The sequence below is a fragment of the Pleuronectes platessa genome, chromosome 10 (assembly GCF_947347685.1).
Source record: "Pleuronectes platessa chromosome 10, fPlePla1.1, whole genome shotgun sequence".
NCBI classification, from domain to species: Eukaryota; Metazoa; Chordata; class Actinopteri; order Pleuronectiformes; family Pleuronectidae; genus Pleuronectes; species Pleuronectes platessa.
Genome location: NC_070635.1, coordinates 17,488,773 through 17,509,615, shown reverse-complemented (window position 1 = coordinate 17,509,615; position 20,843 = coordinate 17,488,773). Strand labels below are relative to the sequence as shown.

Genomic DNA, 20,843 nt, shown 5'->3' with positions numbered 1-20,843 from the left:
TTTGGAATTACATATCGACTTATGAGAATCCCCACCACCATGCCATGGGATATCCACTACTCTGTAGACATCACTGACACTAATCGAACATGACACAATTCGATTTTTTTGCCCAGTTTACTTGAGCATAGGTCTATTTTTAGACCTAAGAACTAAAGTTAACTCGAGAGAAATTATAAGATTGTGTATTTTCCCCCCACCTTTCTTTAAATTAATTCAGTTTCTTTTGTCTTGAAAAAAAGACTTTTATTGCTGCTTAGTCCACCCGGGAAAAACCCTCCAGCTAATGCTATGCTGCAGTGCACTGGCCTTACATGGCTATTTAATGTATATGTCTTATGTGCGTATGTGTGCAGGACCTCTGCATAAGACAAGCCCACAGTCTCAATACTAAGAGCTCATTGGTGGAGGAGGCTACTAATGAACTGATCAACATGCTGATGGAGTTCGACCACATTCAGATTGGGATGGTGGTAAAAGTTGAGGAGGAGAGCAGCACCGAGAGCAAGTCCGCGGTGAATGTGGACACTGAAGGTATTCTAACGTCCTTTTGAGATCAGATAGAATAGTCTATGATGCAATGGAACATATGAGAGAAAACATGAAAAGGTTAATGTTAAACAGCATGTCACTACAGACACATTGGATGAAATAGAAAAGTCATAACTAGTAGGCTTTTGGTTACTTCACATTTGAAAAGCCTCATTAGCCAAGGAGAACTTTATTCCAATGCATTCATGTTCAACTTGAAATGTGTTGCCTCCTTCATCCGAGGTGAAGACGAGGGCCAGCTCTTCTCTCGAAGCACTTCGCTCCCCCCTGCCAGCACTACACCCTCCACTCCTTTGGTGAGGAAGAGGAAGAAGATGGATCTGATGGAAGTGATGGAGGAAGAAGCCCAGGAGCTCCTCATCTACTTCAACCACCTCAACATGGATGCCTTGCTTAGACTGACACGCCACACCCTGGAGGTGCTACGCAAGCACATCCAATGCTCATCACACCAGCATTTCAATGGTAAACTTAAGGAACAGTAAACTTAAGGAAAATACTGCTAAGCTTGATTTAAATTTAATCATAACCCTGGACTTGGGCTATAAACTTGCTAACTATAAACGAAGTATGTGACCACTTACTTCGTAAATGACATTGTAAATTCTAATTACTGTGGTTGATATTAGCCTTTTCTTTCTGCTTAGCTAAAATGTCCATCTTTGAATCAAATGATGTTGTATCACAGCTTCTCTTCTTTACCCCCCTGTAGCTGAGGGTGAACCACCCAGTCATGGCAAAAGCAGCAGTGAGTCGGCAATCATCAAAGTCAACGCGACCCTCTCCATCCCCAACATTAAAATAGTTCCATCTCTGGATGAGGTTCAGCAGACTTTAAACCGGTGTGTGGAGTGCGTGGTCAGCGTCAGCAAAGGAGTCTGCCAGTGGAGCAAAGAGAGGATCTCCAAGGTTCGTTTGATTTAATGAGGGTTAGATTTAGCGTGGCATGGGGGTGCAGTGGTTAGTACTGTCAGCTCACGGTATGATGGTTTTAGGTTAAAATTCAAGTTCAATCTTTTCTGTGTAGAGTTTGCATTTTCTCCCGAAGTCTTTGAAAGTAGCCCAATGCCAGTTGGGTTATGGCTTAACCCTCCCCTTGACCTAACTTAGACTAACTAACGATCATTTTGCATTCCTGAACTGATAACTTAATGATCCTCTAGTCTGATAAACAAATGCTGAGATGTTCACTGAACTCTGTTTTCCCTTTTGCAGAGAAAGATGAATGAAAGACGGATGGAGGCCCTGAAACAAGAGAGTTCTGACAGTGAATCAGAGGACGGAGCGACAACACACAGAAGCCTGGCTGGTATGAGAGGATATAAGAGACCTGCGTCAACACAACTCCAGCACTTTAATACCTCATCTTCGTGTCTATTTGGACTCTAAGAGTGATTCATCCATATTGTTTCTAACATGCAGACCAGGACACAGATCATTAGTCACTGCACCACACTCACTTCATAATCAGATCTCCTTATTTCACAGCTCAGCAGAGCAAAGGCCCATCTGACTGGGAGCAGACAGTCATACTGATGGAGGGGACATGAATGTGTCAGTGGCTTTGGAAGAGAGACATTTAAACAAGAGAGCTTTTTTTAAATCGCCCGCACAGAGCAGCCCTTTCAGTCACATTCAACTACACTAACATGGAGCTAATGGAGTGAAATAGTTGAGATAGATGACGCATGATTGATTTGCTGTAAGGAAATCTGTTCTAAATATACAGTTTAGAATCAAAAAGTGTTTATCCAAAAGCCTTTCCTTAAAAGACCTTTAATCAAAATGTGTTTTAGTAGAATAAGATTTATAAATCATCCACTAATAAAAGAAACAAAATGAACAGGGTTACACAACGAGCAAAAGATACTTTTTTTTACCAGATTCCAATATTCATTCTGAACAATCCGTCAGTGATGGGTGGTTATACAGGACCAATTTAAGATTCTATCCTCTGAACTCTTTCCAGACGGCAGCACCTCAGACAGTTCAGCATCGGTGATTCAGGCCTTCCCCATCAAGGCCAGAAACTACTACAAGTGTGTGTCTGAGAACAAGGACATAGTCAAACTGATGTCCGTTCTCAGTACCTCCATCACCTCCACCAAACAGGTACATGCTCTTTCATTCTAGTTCAATTTCAAAATGTTTAGATATCAATGTCTCTTATTTCCTACATAACTCCTGCTTATGTTATTGTGCAGGAGGTGATGACTGCTCTGGACGGTTTCAGCCATTACCATCACATCTGGAAAGAGGATCGTGAAGAAGCCATGCAGAAGTATGACAAACTGAATTGTTGTCACCGAGAGCTTTTTTTGAATGCATGAAGTTACTCCCATTGAAAACAAAAAGCCATCTTAACAATGCTTTTATTTCAGATTTGTCCAGGGCAACCCCTTGCTGTCAGACTTTGATAGCCAGATTATTTTCTATCGAGACCTGGAGTTGGAGATTAACTCGGAGCCAGAAATTATTACCTGCAGAGCTGTGGCTCTATTAACAGGTTAGATTGATTTAGTGTTACTAGCTCTCTTTGGTACCTATAACATCACTACCTTGCTTGACAACACACCACGCTCAATTCCTTCTTTACAGTAAAGGTGTCTTTTGAAACTCAAACATGAAATGTAAACTGGATGCTTATAACTGCTCACATCAGTTTCTTTGTTCTAGCGGACTTGAAGATGTCCCTCACTGCTGAAACCAAGCACTGGATGGTGGATTATGGAGTGTACTGCAACAGGAAGTATCGCTCAGAGATGGAGCATATCTTTGGCTTTGTGGAGGAAGCAGGAAAGAAACTGCATCGAAAGATCAAAGACCTGGATGATTTCCGCATCGCCATGGCATCGCTCCGGGAGATCAGAGATCACCAAATATCTATTGATTTCCAAGTTGGACCTATTGAGGTATAAAGCACAGCGTTATGTCTTTAAAACAACATAGCTGCTCTCACACATGGTTAGAACTTCACACAATATCCTGAAACTATCTAGAGGGACTGTATATTATATCATCATATATATATATATATATATATATGGAGATTTTCCTGTTTTCTGACTCAATCGTCTGGACATTTTCCGGAGTTCATGTCTGAAAACGACTTATGGTAGTTGCTGAGCGTTCAGGTTGAGCCCTGTATCAGAATCTTAGTGGAAGCACAGAAGAAGCGCATGAGGTGAACCTCTGTTATTTGATTTAAGGCCCGAAATAAAACGAACTCCAATGTATGATTTTACATTTGTAGCATCTTTCTTCTTTCTTCACAGGAGTCTTACGCCATGCTTCACAAATATGGGCTGTCAGTGCCAAAGGAAGAGTCTGAGAAGGTGGACACGATGCGGTACGCCTGGGAGAAGCTGCTGGCCCTGGGCACAGACGTACAGAACGAGCTGGTGTCCCTGCAGCCAACCTTCAGAGGCGAGCTCGGCAGCAACGTACAAACCTTCCTTGATGACTGTCAACAATTTTACCTGGATTATGAAACGGTAAAAGAAAAAAGGAGCGAGAAAATGCAATGCTCATGTCTGTACATACTCAACACCCAGACAGGAATTGCAGCCACCTACAATATTGGACTGATTACCCATTAAGCTATTTATTTTAATTATAGCACATAATTATTGTGGCTTGATTCAGAATCATTTAAGTAAAAGCTGACAAAGATACCTTATCCTCTCCTCTACAGCACGGCCCCATGGTGCAGGGACTCCCTCCCCAGGAGGCCAGTGACAGACTCATCATGTTCCAGGTTTGTTATTGACGATCAGATTTGGTAATATTGAGTATTTATCCGTTTGTTATTGTAATAATTAACGCGATTGTACTTGGTATTTTGTGACCATACTTTTCTATAGAATCAATTTGACAACCTGCACAGGAAGTACATCACTTTCACAAGTGGGGAGGAGTTGTTCGGGCTTCCCGCCACCGAGCATTCTCAGCTGCTGGACATCAAGAAGCAGCTGGCTCTGCTTCATAAGCTGTATGGCCTGTACAACAGTGTCATCGAGACAGTCAACAGCTACTATGATATCCTCTGGGCTGACATCTACATTGAAAAGATCAACAATGAGCTGCTGGACTTTCAGGCGAGGTTAGTTCATCTACTGTGACATTCATTTTATTATAAATCAAACTGATACCCCTGTTGTGCTGACTTGATCTAAACTCTAAGTTAAATTCTGTTGAAGATTAAACAGACTCTACTGATGTGTTTCGTTGATTAAGCTGAAAAAAACCAACACTTTCATCGTGTTGCCATAGAACGTGGGCGACCATCACCTTTGAAGACCATATAAATATCAGATCACAGGAAAATGAAACACAAAGAAAATCAAATGAACTGATGAAACTCCCTCTGAGCGTCACCCCTTTTCTGGCCTAATTAAAAAAAGAACAAAAAGTTCTCTCTCTGGTGGGCTGTCATGGAGCACTGCATGAATGCTCCGAAAGAGTTCAATTTCACCATCTCCATTCATGTTTATCTTTGCACCCCAACCACTGCCAACATTTATTCCATCTGCACATGTCAGAGAGAATTTGCCCAAGTTAAAGCTTTCCATCAAATAGAAAAATAGTTATTTTTAATAAATGTGTCTACATATTTCTGTTTTCGTGACAGTATGAAAGTAGATAAAGGTTTTAAACAAATAGTAATCACAAGGGGAATATGTGCTGGTGTCAGAGCTTGAAGAAGACATGGCAGCTCCGTGCTCCGGCAGACATGCTTTCCATCAGTTTAGAAGTTTTGCTTTTGCACTGGTTACACTGTGTAACTGTGCAGTGTCACTGGTGTGCGCGTGCCTCGGACGAATGCAACATTAAATCGCTTTTGTTGACTGTGTAACTTCCAGATGCCGTAAGCTGCCTCGCGCTCTGAAGGATTGGAAGGCCTTTTTGGACCTGAAGAAAACAATCGATGACTTCAGTGAGTGCTGCCCCCTGATGGAACTCATGACCAACAAGGCAATGATGGCGCGCCACTGGAAGAGACTTGCCGAGGTCAGAGAAACAAGGCCACCTACAGATTTAATAGTTATTATGAAGATAATACTAATCGGTGTTATGTTGACATTTGGTTTATCTGGTTTTGTGAGCAGGTGACTGGACATGTCTTTGAGGTGGAATCCGATACATTCAAGCTTCGTAACATTATGGAGGCTCCTCTGCTCAAGTATAAAGAGGAGATTGAGGTAAGGGTGAACAGTATGCTTCTTATCTTAGGCCACAACAGTTTTGTTAATTTTTTTCTTTATTTTCGAATGAACATCGTAAAAGTACACATGTATACCATTCAGCGTTGATTCATTACATCGCTGTATTACATTACAGGATTTTATTAACATTGCTTTAATTTTCTGTTTGATGAATTATACATACAGCATGATCTACCGGGTTGTAATGAGCCTTAATAATATCTCCAAAATGCAGTGAGCATTAATCCTGGTAACAAATAGATGTGTTTAAATCATCATTATTTTTATACAGGCCTTTAAATCACATGAATGAACGTTTCTGTCTAATGATACAAATGAATCCGACTTTTTAAATATTTGATAATCATGATAATGTAAATGAAAAAAGTTTTGTTATAGGGATACTGATAATTAATCACAGGTTTTTCACTCGTGTAATATATTATTTCCCTTTCTACTTTCTTGTGGTCACCGTTGATATTTAACATTCCTTACCTCCTGTATTATTTATACTAGAGTGTTAAAGACCACTATCACTGGTATTGCTAATGTTTCATCAAATCTGTCCATTTCCCACACAGGACATCTGCATCAGTGCAGTGAAGGAGCGGGATATTGAGCAAAAACTGAAACAGGTGATTGCTGAGTGGGACAACAAGACTTTGACGTTTGCCAACTTCAAGACCCGAGGGGAGCTGCTGCTGAGAGGAGACGCAACAGCCGAGATCATTGCCAGCATGGAGGACAGCCTGATGGTCCTGGGGTCTCTGATGAGCAACCGGTATGTCCCTATTAAAACTCCTAATCAATAGTGTGGGTTTTGAGGAGAGCACAGCATAGCTCTTTGATCGCCATGTAGATGCGACAGTGACCCCACCAGCTATGTGAGGTATAATGTAAAGTTTATTTATTTACTTTATTTACTTGTGTCTCGTTTCCCAGGTACAACACCCCGTTTAAACCCCAGATCCAGAAGTGGGTTCAGAATCTCTCCAACACCAATGACATCATTGAAAACTGGGTGACTGTACAGAACCTTTGGATCTACCTGGAGGCGGTGTTCGTGGGGGGAGACATCGCCAAACAGATGCCCAAGGTACAGTACATCGCAGTGAATTATTCCTCTCTTAATTTCAGAGGGGTGATCGGAATGACATATTTATCATTTCATCAATATTTAGATCGACTATTTAGTAATGTTTGTGGTTAGGAGTAGAGAGAACATATTATAAATACAGCTACATGTCATTTTGTTGTATGATTACTGTTAATAATCTAACAATAATCATGTAGTCCTTGCCCGAATGTACAAAATAAATATCTGATAATTAGTTGTACTGTTTTTATTTTTTTCATAATGCAACTGGACTTAGAAAATGATCAAATATTACTCAACTCTATTTTAGGAAGCAAAGCGTTTCTCCAACATCGACAAATCCTGGGTGAAGATTATGATGCGAGCCCACGAGATGCCCATTGTGGTGCAGTCGTGTGTGGGAGATGAGACCATGGGACAGCTGCTTCCTCACCTCTTTGAACAGCTGGAGATTTGCCAGAAGTCCCTTACAGGGTACGTATGAAGTACTGACATGTAAAAACATTGTCATCAACATCACATGTCAACACAACGTGAAGTATGAATAGTTCAAACTTGACTCAAAGTGGTGTACTTTTAAAAACTTTAAAAATATGTATTTTTTACCGATCTGCCAACAGTAGTTTTTTCAAACACAAGCTGCTTTCAGAAAAAAACCATTCTGACATTTTCTTTTCATGCTGTCAAACAGATATTTGGAGAAGAAGCGTCTCCAGTTCCCTCGCTTCTTCTTTGTCTCTGACCCTGCTCTGCTCGAGATCCTGGGCCAGGCCTCCGACTCCCACACCATCCAGGCCCACCTTCTCAACATCTTCGACAACATCAAATCTGTCATATTCCATGAGAAGGTGAATTTTTTTCATTGAGCTGCTTACAGTGATTCATTGTTCCTAGTATTCATTATGTATTTTAATTTGTCAGTGTCACAGAACAATGGCGTCTTTCAAACCCTCTGACAAGAGAACTGAAACATCTGAAAAGCAGGGCAGAATGCAAAACAAGCCCATTCATTTGAATTGACTAATCCGAATAGTGTAGAAAAAGTATATTTCATCATATTATTTCCCTTCAAAAGTGATATAGAATCATGAGTTAGTCTAATCAATCAAACGTGTCATCTTTCCCAGGTATACGACCGTATCCTGGCTATATCATCACGGGAGGAGGAGATTGTGGAACTAGATCATCCTGTCACAGCAGAGGGGAATGTGGAGGCTTGGCTCAGTGCTCTGCTGATTGAATCCCAAAAGTCTCTGAACTTGGTGATCCGACAGGCTGCCATAAACATCCAAGATTCCGGCTTCCAGCTCATTGAATTCCTAAACTCCTACCCCGCTCAGGTAGGTCATAGTTGGAGTCAAACTAACACTTAACGCACACAGGCCATACTGTTTGGTTGCTGACCTGCTGATCTTGATCCAGGTGGGCCTGCTAGGCATTCAGATGCTATGGACAAGAGAAGCTGAAGAGGCTCTGACCAACGCCAGATCGGATCGCCGCGTCATGGGCAAAGCCAACCAGTACTTCCTGGACCTGCTCAACACGCTGATTGAGACGACCACAAAAGACCTGGGGGCAGTAGAGAGGATTAAATATGAGACCCTCATCACCATTCACGTCCATCAGAGGGACATATTTGATGATCTGGTGAGTATTCTATTGATCATTTAGTAGTTCTTAACATGTCCTATCAAAGTCCGGTAAGTTTTTTACATTAAAATTAATTGATTAGCCCCTTAAAGGGAAGAACAATTGTGAGATTTGGCAAATAAAGTCCTAATTTTACGAGAATAAAATGATTATATTAGGCTACGTGTGATTTTAAAAGAGGGATGTCGGAAGATCTTTTCGTTTGGCAAGATTTTTTTCTAAATATTTTTGCCTTCCTTTTTACTTCTCCCCCCTGTAATGACACTGCTCGTCCGTCCCATTTCTCCTTTCTCTCTGTGCTCATTTTAATCTTATCTCTCTATTCAACATCCCTTTTCCTTATTCTGTCACCTGATTTCTTCATGCTTCATGTATTCATTCAATCGATTTCCTTGATCTGCCTCTTTCCTGCCTAATGGCCTTTCACCCATTCTTCTTTCATACCTTCTTTACTGGCCTCTGAACTTCTTTCTACCTGTAACCTTCCTGAACCCCCTCCACCCCCCCCCCCTAACTCCTGCCCCTCCACCAATTCATCCCTCTTTCTTCCTGCTTTTATCTCTCACCTCACATCATCTCCTGAACGGTGCCCTTCAATTTCCTATTCTTCACTCGCCATCCTCTCTCTCCCCTTGTTTTCAACCTTTTATCTTTATCATCTTTTCTCTGGATCTGCTTCCCCCACCTCTTTCCCTCTCCTCTCCTATGTCGCTCTCACCCATTACTCTCCTCCCCCAGTGCCGACTGCATATCAAAACCCCCAGCGACTTCGAGTGGCTGAAGCAGGCCCGTTTCTACTTCAATGAGGACTCCGACAAGATGGTCATCAACATCACAGATGTGGTCTTCATCTACCAGAATGAATTCTTGGGCTGCACTGACAGGCTTGTCATTACGCCGCTGACTGACAGGTAGAGGCCTCATACATGAGGGTACACACTTTAATGAAGGCAGAGATAAAATAGTAAGAAGTGTTGTACTGACAAGCAGGCAATATGAAATGATAAACAGAAACGCACACACACACACAAATACACACACAGATGACCTATCTTATATAATTACAAATATGTAAAGATAATTTATGTCTGTTATAAATACCAACCAAACTAACTGTAAATCAGGCCAATGAAATAAAAAACCCAGTGCAACATTCAGATACAATACAGACACAGATATGCTAAATCACACAAGATACAGTGGAATGATTACACATGAGCACAAGTTTGGTTCGCTTTGAATTGTATTTAAAGTTTAGATAACTACTACTGTTATAGTATACATACTATTATTGACAACTGTCAAACAACTGCAGAGTTTGAAGGACAACACAGTTGTCATGATCCCAGTGTTGTGAGCGCTCTGTTGTCATCATCAACAATGTCACTTAAGCCCAATTCATACTTATGCGTCGAAGCAACGCCAGAGCCTATGCGTAGACGGGTACCCTACACAGAGCACCCTGACAGACACCTCCCCAAAAATGTAACTACGCGTTGAATCAACGCAGACCGAAAGACCTGTGATTGGTCCGCTTGGTAGCGTCACATCTCTTGTAGACTTGTCACAATTTTTTAATAGAACGAACACGTATGGACCATGTGTTCCAGACAGACTGTGACATGTCTGCAATAGTAGATAGGTAGCAGTAGTCTGATTAATCTTTTATGGACATAAACTTGAATACAGTCACAGTTAACCATGATTTTTGACACGATGCTGGCCCTGCAGTGAAGAGAGGACATAATCTTTAGCCAGAAGGCCAGGGTAAGGGCTCAGAGACAGCCATCATCTCTGCTGAAGGGTATTGGAACAAGACCAGCTTCAGGGGGGCATTCTCCTGCTGTGCCCTGACATCCATCCTCCCTGTAGAGAATCACATCACATTAGTTTTATTGTGAGATAGATTGAATGTGAGGGGAATGGAAACAGCTTTGTGAGAAAGTTAAACTATTCACCTTGCCAATGAAACTGAAGTGTGTGTGTGTGTCTCTTTTCTCAGGTGCTACATCACCATAGCCCAGGCTCTTGGTATGAGTATGGGTGGAGCCCCTGCTGGTCCAGCAGGAACAGGTAGGACTTTTAAATCTATTTAGACACATGACACAATTGCTTGCGATTGATAGTTTTACTCTAATCAGATGATAAGATAATTTTCCAACTAACAATCAGAAGTTAAAGGGCAGAATCCATTTTTTGGTGGAATTCGGCGAAGAGGATTTGATAAGTCGATACCACATGATTTCAGATCAGATTAATTTGTTTTTCTTTCAGCACTTAAAAACTAGGCACTTTGTCTCAGGATGTAACAAAAATGCCTTTTCTTCATTAGGCAAGACTGAGACCGTTAAAGATATGGGTCGCTGTCTGGGAAAGTACGTCGTTGTCTTCAACTGTTCTGACCAGATGGACTTCAGAGGATTGGGAAGAATATTCAAAGGTAAAAGTCAGAAAGCAAATTGATGCAATTATATTATACAAATAGGTTTTACTATTTTAAGTAAAGTGGCACCAGAAAAGGTTAGAATAAAACAGCTATTTTTGGAGCCGTATATTTGACTACACAAATTTATCAAATACATGTCTGAAATCCAGGTCTGGCTCAGTCTGGTTCTTGGGGCTGTTTTGATGAGTTCAACCGGATCGACCTCCCAGTTCTGTCGGTGGCCGCCCAGCAGATCGCGGTCGTCCTCTCCTCCAAGAAAGAACGCCGCAATAACTTTGACTTCACCGATGGAGATAATGTGAAGATGAACCCCGAGTTTGGCCTCTTCCTGACCATGGTGAGTGGCATCAGTGCTGTGATGTAATGCTGTGTTGTGTTTGTATAAGAAAGTTCCTGGTCAGATTGAATAAGATGAGGTACATTAATATGGGTTCCTACAGCTACACAATAACCTCTAGTTTTATTAACTGGATGTAAAAAATATGATGATACTGATTTTATTCCAAACAAAAACAAATAATGCAATAGGATTTTAAATAGTCAAAAGGGTCTTACTTATCAAGCCAGTTCATACAACATTAAACACAGGGGTCGGCCTCCTTAATAAAGTTACCCAGTGTTCATTACCTCTCTCTTTATACAATAATTGTTAGATCTCTTTATCTCCCTGCCACAGTTGCCATCCCAAGGCAAGTCATTAAACAGAACAGTGGAATAATTCTCCTGTGTGGGGAGACGGGTCAGAGATCAGGTGTGTGTGTGTGTGTGTGAGAGAGAGAGGGAAACTAACGCACACACACACACACACACGTGTGCATAGAGACGGTAATCAAAGGCAGCCTTTGTGGAAGGAAGGCCTGAGCTGTGTCCATAGAGCTTTCACTAGCTGAAGGATGGTGTGCCGAATGAAGTTTAATTATCTTCCAATATTAACTTAGGATTCCATGTGTTACTTAATGAGTAAATACAAAGAGACCCAGAAGGCAGTGTACGTCTATATATATTTGTACAAATTGCATACACTGTTTTTTTCCAATTTATTTTGATGTATTATTTGAAATGTTATAATTTGAGATTCAAAGGTTCTATGTAATAATACACTTCCTTGTGATTGCAAATACATTTTTTCTTATCTCCCCTTTTATTTATTCTAATTTTTTCTTTCCCTATATTTAGAACCCGGGTTACGCAGGTCGCCAGGAGCTGCCTGAGAACCTGAAGATCAACTTCCGCACCGTGGCCATGATGGTTCCTGACCGTCAGATCATTATTAGGGTCAAACTGGCCAGTTGTGGGTTTAAAGACAACCAGGAGCTGGCCCGCAAGTTCTTCACCCTTTACAAGCTGTGTGAGGAGCAACTCTCCAAGCAGGTAAAAAGATGGTGGAGGTCTTCCTTTTCTTGTTTCACCGCACTCTTTAAAACCTCCTGGAAAAATTTAAAAATAATTGCATTCTGAGTGATTATAACAGGTAAAGTTAAATTGAAAACATTATTTTTTTAAATGCATGATATTTTCATCAAAGTTAGCCTTTGATGGCATCCAAACCTCTGGAGAAAACAGCTTTAAAATGATTTCAGAACCATTTCTTGTGACCTATCTTAAAAAAGAAAAATGTAAAGTTCATCAGCCCAAAGCTTACTGAATAACAATCAGAGACACATGAATAATTTCGGCTCAATGGGTTCCTTAAATGACCAATTCGGTGACCGTCCAACTTTAAAGTGTCATCATTTGACATGGAAGGATTGAGCTGTTATCGACTCATTGAGGTAGACTCATGTCTCATTGATATTGGGCTTATTTTGTATATCATTTAAAACAAATACAAAGGTTTTTAAGTCACCATCAGAGCCTGAAGTGGAATGAATCACATTCTACTCATCTGTGACTCATGTATGTTTTATAACCTACATTGTTATTTGTTGTGCTGTGAGTAGTATTGAAATATCATGTGTTTTAATGAGTACCTCCTTAGGCTTGTGGCAAAAGGAGAAAAGAGAAAAGGCTGGTTTTCAAAGTCATAAGAAAAAAGCTATATTAAGGAAAAAATCCTAAATGTTCTCTCACTATTCAGGTTCACTATGACTTTGGCCTGCGGAACATCTTGTCAGTGCTGAGAACACTGGGAGCATCCAAGCGTTCCAATCCCACTGACACGGAGTCCACCATCGTCATGAGGGTCCTCAGGGACATGAATCTCTCCAAACTGGTCAGTTTAGAATATTATGCAATAGAGCTTTCAATAGATGATCTTCATATCAGAACAAAAAACACAGAACAATCAAGCCAGTTTCTTTTGAAAGATTTCCATGAGCAGCAATTTTGATAATAGCAAAAAGGAGTAAAAGATTGTATTGATTACCCATAAAATAAGCACAACAGAGCAGACTAGAATATTAATATCATCAGATGGATTCAAGATTGATTATTCCCAACTGTTATTTGTGACTTTTTGCTAACCTGGGTCAATGTGTATGCATTTGTGCGTTTGTTAGATCGATGAGGACGAGCCGCTCTTCCTGAGCTTGATTGACGACCTCTTCCCAAGCATCCAACTTGATAAAGCAGGCTACCCTGATCTAGAGACTATCATCGACAGACTGGTATGAGGGTCGTAATGGATAACATTGTCTACATTTGTGAGGGAGAGTGGAATAGCAGATAAACACAGTGGGATAGAGAGATGGAGGGGAGAGTTGTAACGGGCAGGAAAACGTAAGGAGAGAGAAATAAAGAGGCTGTAAAATCGGTGGAAAAGACTAATGGACTGACAGACTGTATCTTTCATGTCACTCTTAAACGCCTCAAGATATATACCACCCAAAGGGATAAGAATGGTGTCATTTACCATTTTCTAAGGCATCTAAACTAAGTGACTGTGGCACCCACAGTGCAGAGGAAAGACCACATACTGTAATTCTCCTCTGAATGTTTGATCCTGTCCTAACGATATAGATTAAGACCGTGTCACTGTTCTTTGTAGACACGCTCAGAGCTGCAGGTGTTTGAACTGTTATTTTGCTTCATCAGGTTGAGGAAGCAGGTCTGATCAGTCACCCTCCCTGGAAGCTGAAGATAATCCAGCTGTATGAGACTCAGACGGTCCGACACGGCATGATGGCCCTGGGGCCCAGTGGGGCTGGAAAGACCTCGTGCATACACACGCTGATGAGAGCTTTGACAGGTGGGAATGTGTGCATGTTTTGGGATGAACAGCACTGAGTCAGGTAGATGTGTGTGTGTATTCCTATCTATCATACAATTCAATCAGGGAGGCATCTGATCTGTCCCAAGATAATTCTACAACTTCTGCACATGATATTGACCCTAAACTTAAGTAATAACAACATTTCTTTAAAGACAAGACGAACAAGGAGTCTGTGTGGCCCTCATGGAGTCAGTCTTAGATTACTTTAATATATAACATTAGAGAAGACAGGGTTAGTCACACTGAATTTGAATCCAGGTGATGAATAAAAAACCTTTCATGGCGTTCTTTTTGGAAAGCATCCTCACTTTATTTAGTGCCTGAAGCCCTTTTTTCCACAGAACTATATGTTCAAGTAAAAGAGACACAAGCTAGTCATAAATGGGCTGTTTGTTGAAACTCTTGTGCCTTGGGCAAGAGAAGCAAAGACACCCAGAGAAGGAGAATCATCCTCTCTGCCCTACCCTTAACATTGCTGCCTCACAAATCATTGTACAAGCTGTTTTTTGTTTGTTTTAATAAATGTGATGCCTTTGTTAACAATGTGTTAATGCTTGTACATGTGTTTCATCCACCAGAATGTGGTCAGGCTCACAGAGAGATGCGCATGAACCCCAAAGCCATCACCGCCCCCCAGATGTTCGGTCGACTGGATGTGGCCACAAACGACTGGACTGACGGCATCTTCTCCACACTTTGGAGGAAAACCCTGAAAGGGAAGAAAGGTAAGAAAGGTTATTCAAACTGCTTTCAGACAGACACTGAACCGATAGTCTGTGGGAATGAAAACGTCCCAAGTTACTTGCTGCAGTTTATTCTTCCAGTCCCACTAGTAAAAACTGGTTAATGTCTGAATGAATCCATGTGAGAGTACAGCGGGAGATTATCAGGAGGGTTCACCATGAAGGAGTGACATGTGACCATGAACGAGTGACATGTGATCCCGGCAATGGAATTATTATGTTTTACGTTTTGTTGTGAAGGCAAAATGTGGAAAATGACCTCCGCCCATTGTCTGAAAACTGCTTTACCTCCAATACTGATTTATGTCTTAACGCTGGGATGAGATGATTTGTGATTATAATTTTTTATTTTTTTTGGAAGCATGGTTGCATTTGTACATAGTGAATACTCAATCTTTACAAATATTGAATAACCCATTCGCATCTTTTTTTTTCATCCTCCCTGCTGAGTTGATATAATAGAGAGAGAGAGAGAGAGAGAGAAATTGTTGATAGTCGAGTTCCTCAAATGATTCATTAGTGCGTCTGGTAATTTAGATATTTTATCGCATTTTTATGTGAAAACTTGGGAAACACCCGTTTGCTCTTACGTTGCAGAGAAGTTTAAATATCTCGGGACATTCACGGTTCAAAGTAGCACCAACAGCTGTTTTATCTTCCACTCGGTCCTGCGCCTACATGCTTCATCAAAAATGCATCTGTGCATCGTTATGAATATGCATTGTGTGTGTTTGCTTTTATGTGTCAAAATATGCATCTGATGTATTCACGATCTGCCGGCATGTGGTTTTGCATATCTTTTGAACAGGTTGCACTCCATATGTTTGTATAAATTGCCTTTGTGCGGCCTGTTTCTTTGAGCCGATGGGAATTCGGTAAAGTGAAGCTAGACGATGTGACATGATGCGAGTTGTGACAGGGCTGCAGCTCCCCAGTTAAAAAAATATCCTACAGGGGGAAAAAGAAGCTCAATGAAACTAGTCTGCCCTGGCAATCTGAAACAGATGCAGCGATCTATTTAAGGGACGTGTAGTAAATCTGGCTGATTGCTTGTGAGCAGACGTATTGGTAACAAGTTATTGTGAGTCTCTGTCCAACCTGTGAGTCCTTCCGGTTTAGTTTAGAGTACTAGGTCAGTGATCAAACATCTATACTCATCTGCATTGGACCAAAGGAGCATGAACCACATTCATTAATGACCAGCAGCTAGACTGTTTGATGTTTCACTGACAGTTGATACTCGGGAGGTTTATTCTACGACTCTTGTCCTACCTTGGGGTCTTTGGGACTGGTATTCTTCTTTTTTTCTAAGAAGAAGTACATTTGAAATGGTATGCATTATTGCAAAAATAGTAACTCAAGTAATAATTTGTATATTGTTAGCTAGTCCATACAAAAACGGTTGTGGTGTAACCTTTTCTATGCACTAAATACCTATTCAGAGGCCTTTTCATTCTGCTGAATAGCTAATTATAGATAGATAGATAGATAGATAGATTACTTTATTCATCCCCGAAGGGAAATTAAGTCGTCATAGCAGCCGGTACATTTATAGGTCAAAGCAGTGGGTCACATCACATTCATGGAGAAAACTAATGCAATGTTTTTCTCTCTCTCAGCCGAGCACATCTGGATCGTCCTGGATGGGCCGGTCGATGCCATCTGGATCGAGAACCTGAACTCAGTGTTGGATGACAACAAAACTCTGACACTGGCGAACGGAGATCGTATACCCATGGCTCCCAACTGCAAAGTGGTTTTCGAGCCGCACAATATCGACAACGCCTCTCCAGCTACTGTCTCTCGTAACGGCATGGTGTTCATGAGCTCCTCTGTGCTAGACTGGAGCCCTATACTGGAGGTGAGCCGTCTAATTAAACCTTTCTGTTTTACACCATTATGGAAAAAATTTGCTGCTTATGATCTAATTTAGTATGTTGTATGGTTTCGAGGTTACAATTCTTTGGCTCTCTGTCCTTTAAAGTGCCTGAAATAGTCCAAAAATTCCTGAATCATTCAAAAAGTAATTGCTGCAAGGCCAACAGTTCTCCACATCTGATTACTAGTCATAAACAACTTGTAAAAGGGCAACAGAAGCTGTCACCCGCTGTGCCGCGATGTTTGAAACTAATGTTATTCATGGAATCCTAACCACAGCAATGTGCTTAATGCTCTCAGGGCTGGTTGATGAAACGCTCCTACCAGGAGGCAGAGGTGCTGAGGGAGCTCTTCGCTAACTCTTTCTCGGCGCTCTACTGCTACACCGTGCAGTCGCTGGAGTCCAAGATGGACATGCTGGAGGCCTTTGTCATCATGCAGTGCATCAACATGCTGCAGGGCCTCATACCATCTAAGGTAGGGTTACAACCTTTTCTGAATTCCCATCATGGGACAGAATGTACTTAGAGATCACTCACTGTATATTTTTATGGTTAAGAGGTCCAACTGCCAGTACAAAGTGGGTGGTGCAGTAAAAAGGTGGTTGTTTATAGAGATGTATTTGAAATCACTTGCATCATCACTGAAGAATGAAATGAAAAAAATTAATAGATACAATAAAGAATACAGAATACAAAAATATATCGCACTGGAAGAAGCGTTCGCCATGATTTTTCCCACTTTTATGAACTAGGGTCTAAAAGCATTAACCAGCTGTAATGGATTCTTAATGTGATTGGTATTAAAGCATGTATTACAACTGCAGTAATGTTGATAAGTTATACTTAGTTGTAATTCGATTTTAGTTAAGAAAATTACTTTTTCTATTGCTCTGTATGTCAGAAACTGCATTTTTATTTATTTTATGTCCAAGCGAATTGATAAATAAGTTAGAACTCAGGAAATATGTACAGGGCCGGCCCTAGCACATTTGGCGCTCTAGGCAAGCTTCACTCCTGGCTACACATTGTAAAGTAAACCATATACTATCGCGACCCGCCAGCAAGACGACGTGCAGAAAAATAAACACCTATATGAGCAAATGTAGCCCCTCCCACCTAGTGCGCGAGCGTCTCCCCTCACTGCCCAGCGGAGTTTCTAAGTTTTACCAGTCTAAGTAGATAATCAAAACAACATCAACATGTCTCAATGACACTCGTGGTGATCAAGCGAAGCTTTAGGAGCTAACGTAGGTGACTCTCACCCACTACTAACCTGTAGAATACAGGATGAATGCAGCAGCAATAAAGACACGGAGCATTCAGTTCCTCATCAAGACTGCACCTGTCATGTGGGCGGAGCCCCCAAAGAGACAGGACGGGGTGCAACTGCTCCCGTGCCAAACGTTCCTCCTGAGTGCTGCGGTCATTTACTGATTTATCTAATGAAACTACTTAAAATACTGTCAAAGTAATTAAATACAATATTTTGGGCCATACCACATATAGAAGGGGGCGCACAAAACTCTGCCTAGCAGTTTTTGGCACCCCCCTCTGAGTGGCGCCCTAGGCAACCGCCTATGTCGCCTGTAGGAAAGACCGGCCCTGAATATGTAACTAGATGAAAAAGATCTGACATTGTAAGCGGACTGATATTTATTTTGAGTTAAATTTGGTGCAGGTTGATTGAATGCAAGGCTACTCTTTATATCATTCTAATGCTTGATATACTCCTGTCATCTATTACATTTGGTTATTTCGATATTCCTTGACATGAGATGATTGTTCCTCTGCAGGATAATACTGGTGACTTATCTACTGAGCACCTGGAGCGGCTGTACGTGTTCGCCCTGATCTGGAGCACTGGAGCCCTGCTGGAACTGGAAGACAGGAAGAAGATGGAGATCTGGCTCAGAAATAACAAGAAAATCCATCTAAATTTGCCGAACATTCCTGATGACAGCGAGAACATCATGTTTGACTACCACGTCCAATCAGATGGTATGCATGCGCTGATGAACAGATGTTCTCACCTGCAGAATAGCTGTCAGTAAATATCTAAGCTTGTTGACAGGGAGACTCATGATGCCTAGTGTTGTACTTTATTTTGGCTGCAGGTGCACGTTTATCAAATCAAAATGTGCTAATCTGATTTTTCCTACTCTCAGGTGAGTGGACCCACTGGAGCAGCAAAGTGGAGGAGTATGTTTATCCCTCTGACATGACACCAGAGTACAGCTCCATCTTGGTCCCCAATGTGGACAATGTCAGAACAGACTTCCTGATTCAGACCATCGCCACGCAGGGCAAGGTGAGGTCAAAGTGGTTTCCTTTCTATAGATTATTTAAGCTTTATGGTACAACTTTAGACAGGATAGAGCCCTTTTTAAAACTTTAAAACTAATCTCTATTCATGGTATGATGCTTTGTGTGTTCCTTGCCATGGATGGGTGGGCACACACACACACACACATGCACACTCTTCCGATCGACAACAGAGCAGCGTGGGTGGACGCAGCATGGCTCCATTAAATATGATGGTCAATACTCTACTTATTAGAGTATTGAGTATTAAAGTGGCCCATAAAATGCTGCACCACATCACATTTCCATAGTGCATGTGTGTGCGTGTGTGTATTTGTGTGTATGTGCATGTGTGTAGTCATTTATATTCACAATGCCAGTAGAGGAAAGCGAGGAGCATCTTTATGCTGTTGGTTTCAAGAAGTTTTAAGTTCAGGCAGTGATGTACACTGGTATCTTAGGCTGTCTGAAATAAACAAATGCATCCTTTCCAAACAGACGATACAAACCTGACAATTTAAATCGTCTCTTTCTTTCTATTTATCTGTGTCTTACCCTTTTTACCTGAAATGAGGTTTTTGCCTGATAAAACTCTGTCAATGTTTCCAGGCCGTTTTGCTGATTGGAGAGCAAGGAACAGCCAAGACAGTTATGATCAAGGGCTACATGTCAAAATATGATCCCGAATGCCACATGGGCAAGAGCCTCAACTTTTCCTCTGCCACGACACCACTCATGTTCCAGGTAGGACAAAACCATGTATTTACAATCCTGTTAATTAATATAGATTGAACGGCTCTTTGTGCCACTGCAGCTTCATCTGACGATAATGTGTCATGGAATATTGTGAACTCGTGAACTAATATTGATCGATGGCCGATGAATAATGTACAGGCTGGAGTAAGGAACATGGTCTTTTGTCTGTACATGGCTAAGCTGCACATTTCTCAAGTTGTCGCAATGGATTATGTCAGAGTGGAACATAATAGACCTGTCCTCTCTTTCTCTTTTCTTCGCTTTTTTTGTCATCATCTTTGTCACCATACGTTCTTCTTTGCTCCCCGATTCATTTCAGAGGACAGTCGAGAGCTATGTGGACAAAAGGATGGGGACCACTTATGGACCCCCAGCTGGGAGGAAAATGACCGTTTGCATAGATGATATCAACATGCCTGTCATCAACGAGTGGGGAGATCAGGTTCGGGATCATTTTAGTATCATTAACAACAGAAAATGAAAACATTAATATATATATATATATATATTTGTATGTACTTGAATACATGATAGGGTTCTAACTTTTGCTTTACAGTCTGGAATACTAAACCATCATTACAAGCAGAAAATAAATAATCATTAAAAAAAATGTATGAGCTAAATTCTATAAAGATTTATTTAAACATTTGTTTACCTAATAAAGTTTAAAAATTAAGTGAAATGGTTATAGCAGTGGTAGAGGAATACAAATAGTTACAAAACAGTTGTTTCGTTTTTACTCTTCATCATAGGTGACGAATGAGATTGTCCGGCAGCTGATGGAGCAGAATGGATTCTACAATCTGGAGAAACCGGGAGAGTTCACCAATATTGTAGATATCCAGTTCCTGGCAGCTATGATCCATCCGGGTGGAGGCCGGAATGACATCCCACAGAGACTGAAAAGGCAGTTCTCCGTCTTTAACTGTACTCTGCCCTCCAATTCGTCCATAGACAAGATATTTGGTGGGTAAAAACAGTGTTACGGTGCAGTAGATTCATAC

At 41.2% G+C, this 20,843-nt stretch overlaps 1 protein-coding gene across 3 annotated transcripts in view; it reads left to right on the top strand.

Moving 5' to 3' along the window:
- The window catches only part of dnah5 (dynein, axonemal, heavy chain 5), an 86,329-nt gene that overhangs the window by 19,897 nt on the left and 45,589 nt on the right, over nucleotides 1–20,843 (top strand). Inside the window, exons 21-55 of one of the 3 annotated variants that reach the window (XM_053432756.1) lie at nucleotides 357–521; nucleotides 786–1,017; nucleotides 1,265–1,461; nucleotides 1,768–1,861; nucleotides 2,522–2,664; nucleotides 2,757–2,833; nucleotides 2,934–3,058; nucleotides 3,229–3,464; nucleotides 3,828–4,046; nucleotides 4,247–4,309; nucleotides 4,416–4,654; nucleotides 5,415–5,562; nucleotides 5,661–5,753; nucleotides 6,338–6,537; nucleotides 6,699–6,852; nucleotides 7,163–7,326; nucleotides 7,544–7,700; nucleotides 7,980–8,192; nucleotides 8,275–8,499; nucleotides 9,241–9,413; nucleotides 10,505–10,575; nucleotides 10,835–10,942; nucleotides 11,098–11,285; nucleotides 12,125–12,319; nucleotides 13,026–13,160; nucleotides 13,447–13,554; nucleotides 13,982–14,135; nucleotides 14,738–14,884; nucleotides 16,522–16,763; nucleotides 17,081–17,257; nucleotides 18,576–18,780; nucleotides 18,948–19,090; nucleotides 19,693–19,827; nucleotides 20,159–20,281; nucleotides 20,592–20,805. In XM_053432756.1, coding sequence (XP_053288731.1) covers nucleotides 357–521; nucleotides 786–1,017; nucleotides 1,265–1,461; nucleotides 1,768–1,861; nucleotides 2,522–2,664; nucleotides 2,757–2,833; nucleotides 2,934–3,058; nucleotides 3,229–3,464; nucleotides 3,828–4,046; nucleotides 4,247–4,309; nucleotides 4,416–4,654; nucleotides 5,415–5,562; nucleotides 5,661–5,753; nucleotides 6,338–6,537; nucleotides 6,699–6,852; nucleotides 7,163–7,326; nucleotides 7,544–7,700; nucleotides 7,980–8,192; nucleotides 8,275–8,499; nucleotides 9,241–9,413; nucleotides 10,505–10,575; nucleotides 10,835–10,942; nucleotides 11,098–11,285; nucleotides 12,125–12,319; nucleotides 13,026–13,160; nucleotides 13,447–13,554; nucleotides 13,982–14,135; nucleotides 14,738–14,884; nucleotides 16,522–16,763; nucleotides 17,081–17,257; nucleotides 18,576–18,780; nucleotides 18,948–19,090; nucleotides 19,693–19,827; nucleotides 20,159–20,281; nucleotides 20,592–20,805 — 5,662 coding nt within the window. Of the gene's footprint in view, nucleotides 1–356; nucleotides 535–774; nucleotides 1,034–1,264; nucleotides 1,462–1,767; nucleotides 1,862–2,521; nucleotides 2,665–2,756; nucleotides 2,834–2,933; nucleotides 3,059–3,228; nucleotides 3,465–3,827; nucleotides 4,047–4,246; nucleotides 4,310–4,415; nucleotides 4,655–5,414; nucleotides 5,563–5,660; nucleotides 5,754–6,337; nucleotides 6,538–6,698; nucleotides 6,853–7,162; nucleotides 7,327–7,543; nucleotides 7,701–7,979; nucleotides 8,193–8,274; nucleotides 8,500–9,240; nucleotides 9,414–10,504; nucleotides 10,576–10,834; nucleotides 10,943–11,097; nucleotides 11,286–12,124; nucleotides 12,320–13,025; nucleotides 13,161–13,446; nucleotides 13,555–13,981; nucleotides 14,136–14,737; nucleotides 14,885–16,521; nucleotides 16,764–17,080; nucleotides 17,258–18,575; nucleotides 18,781–18,947; nucleotides 19,091–19,692; nucleotides 19,828–20,158; nucleotides 20,282–20,591; nucleotides 20,806–20,843 lie in introns of all 3 variants that reach the window. The other 2 variants (XM_053432754.1, XM_053432757.1) reach the window with 2 other exon arrangements.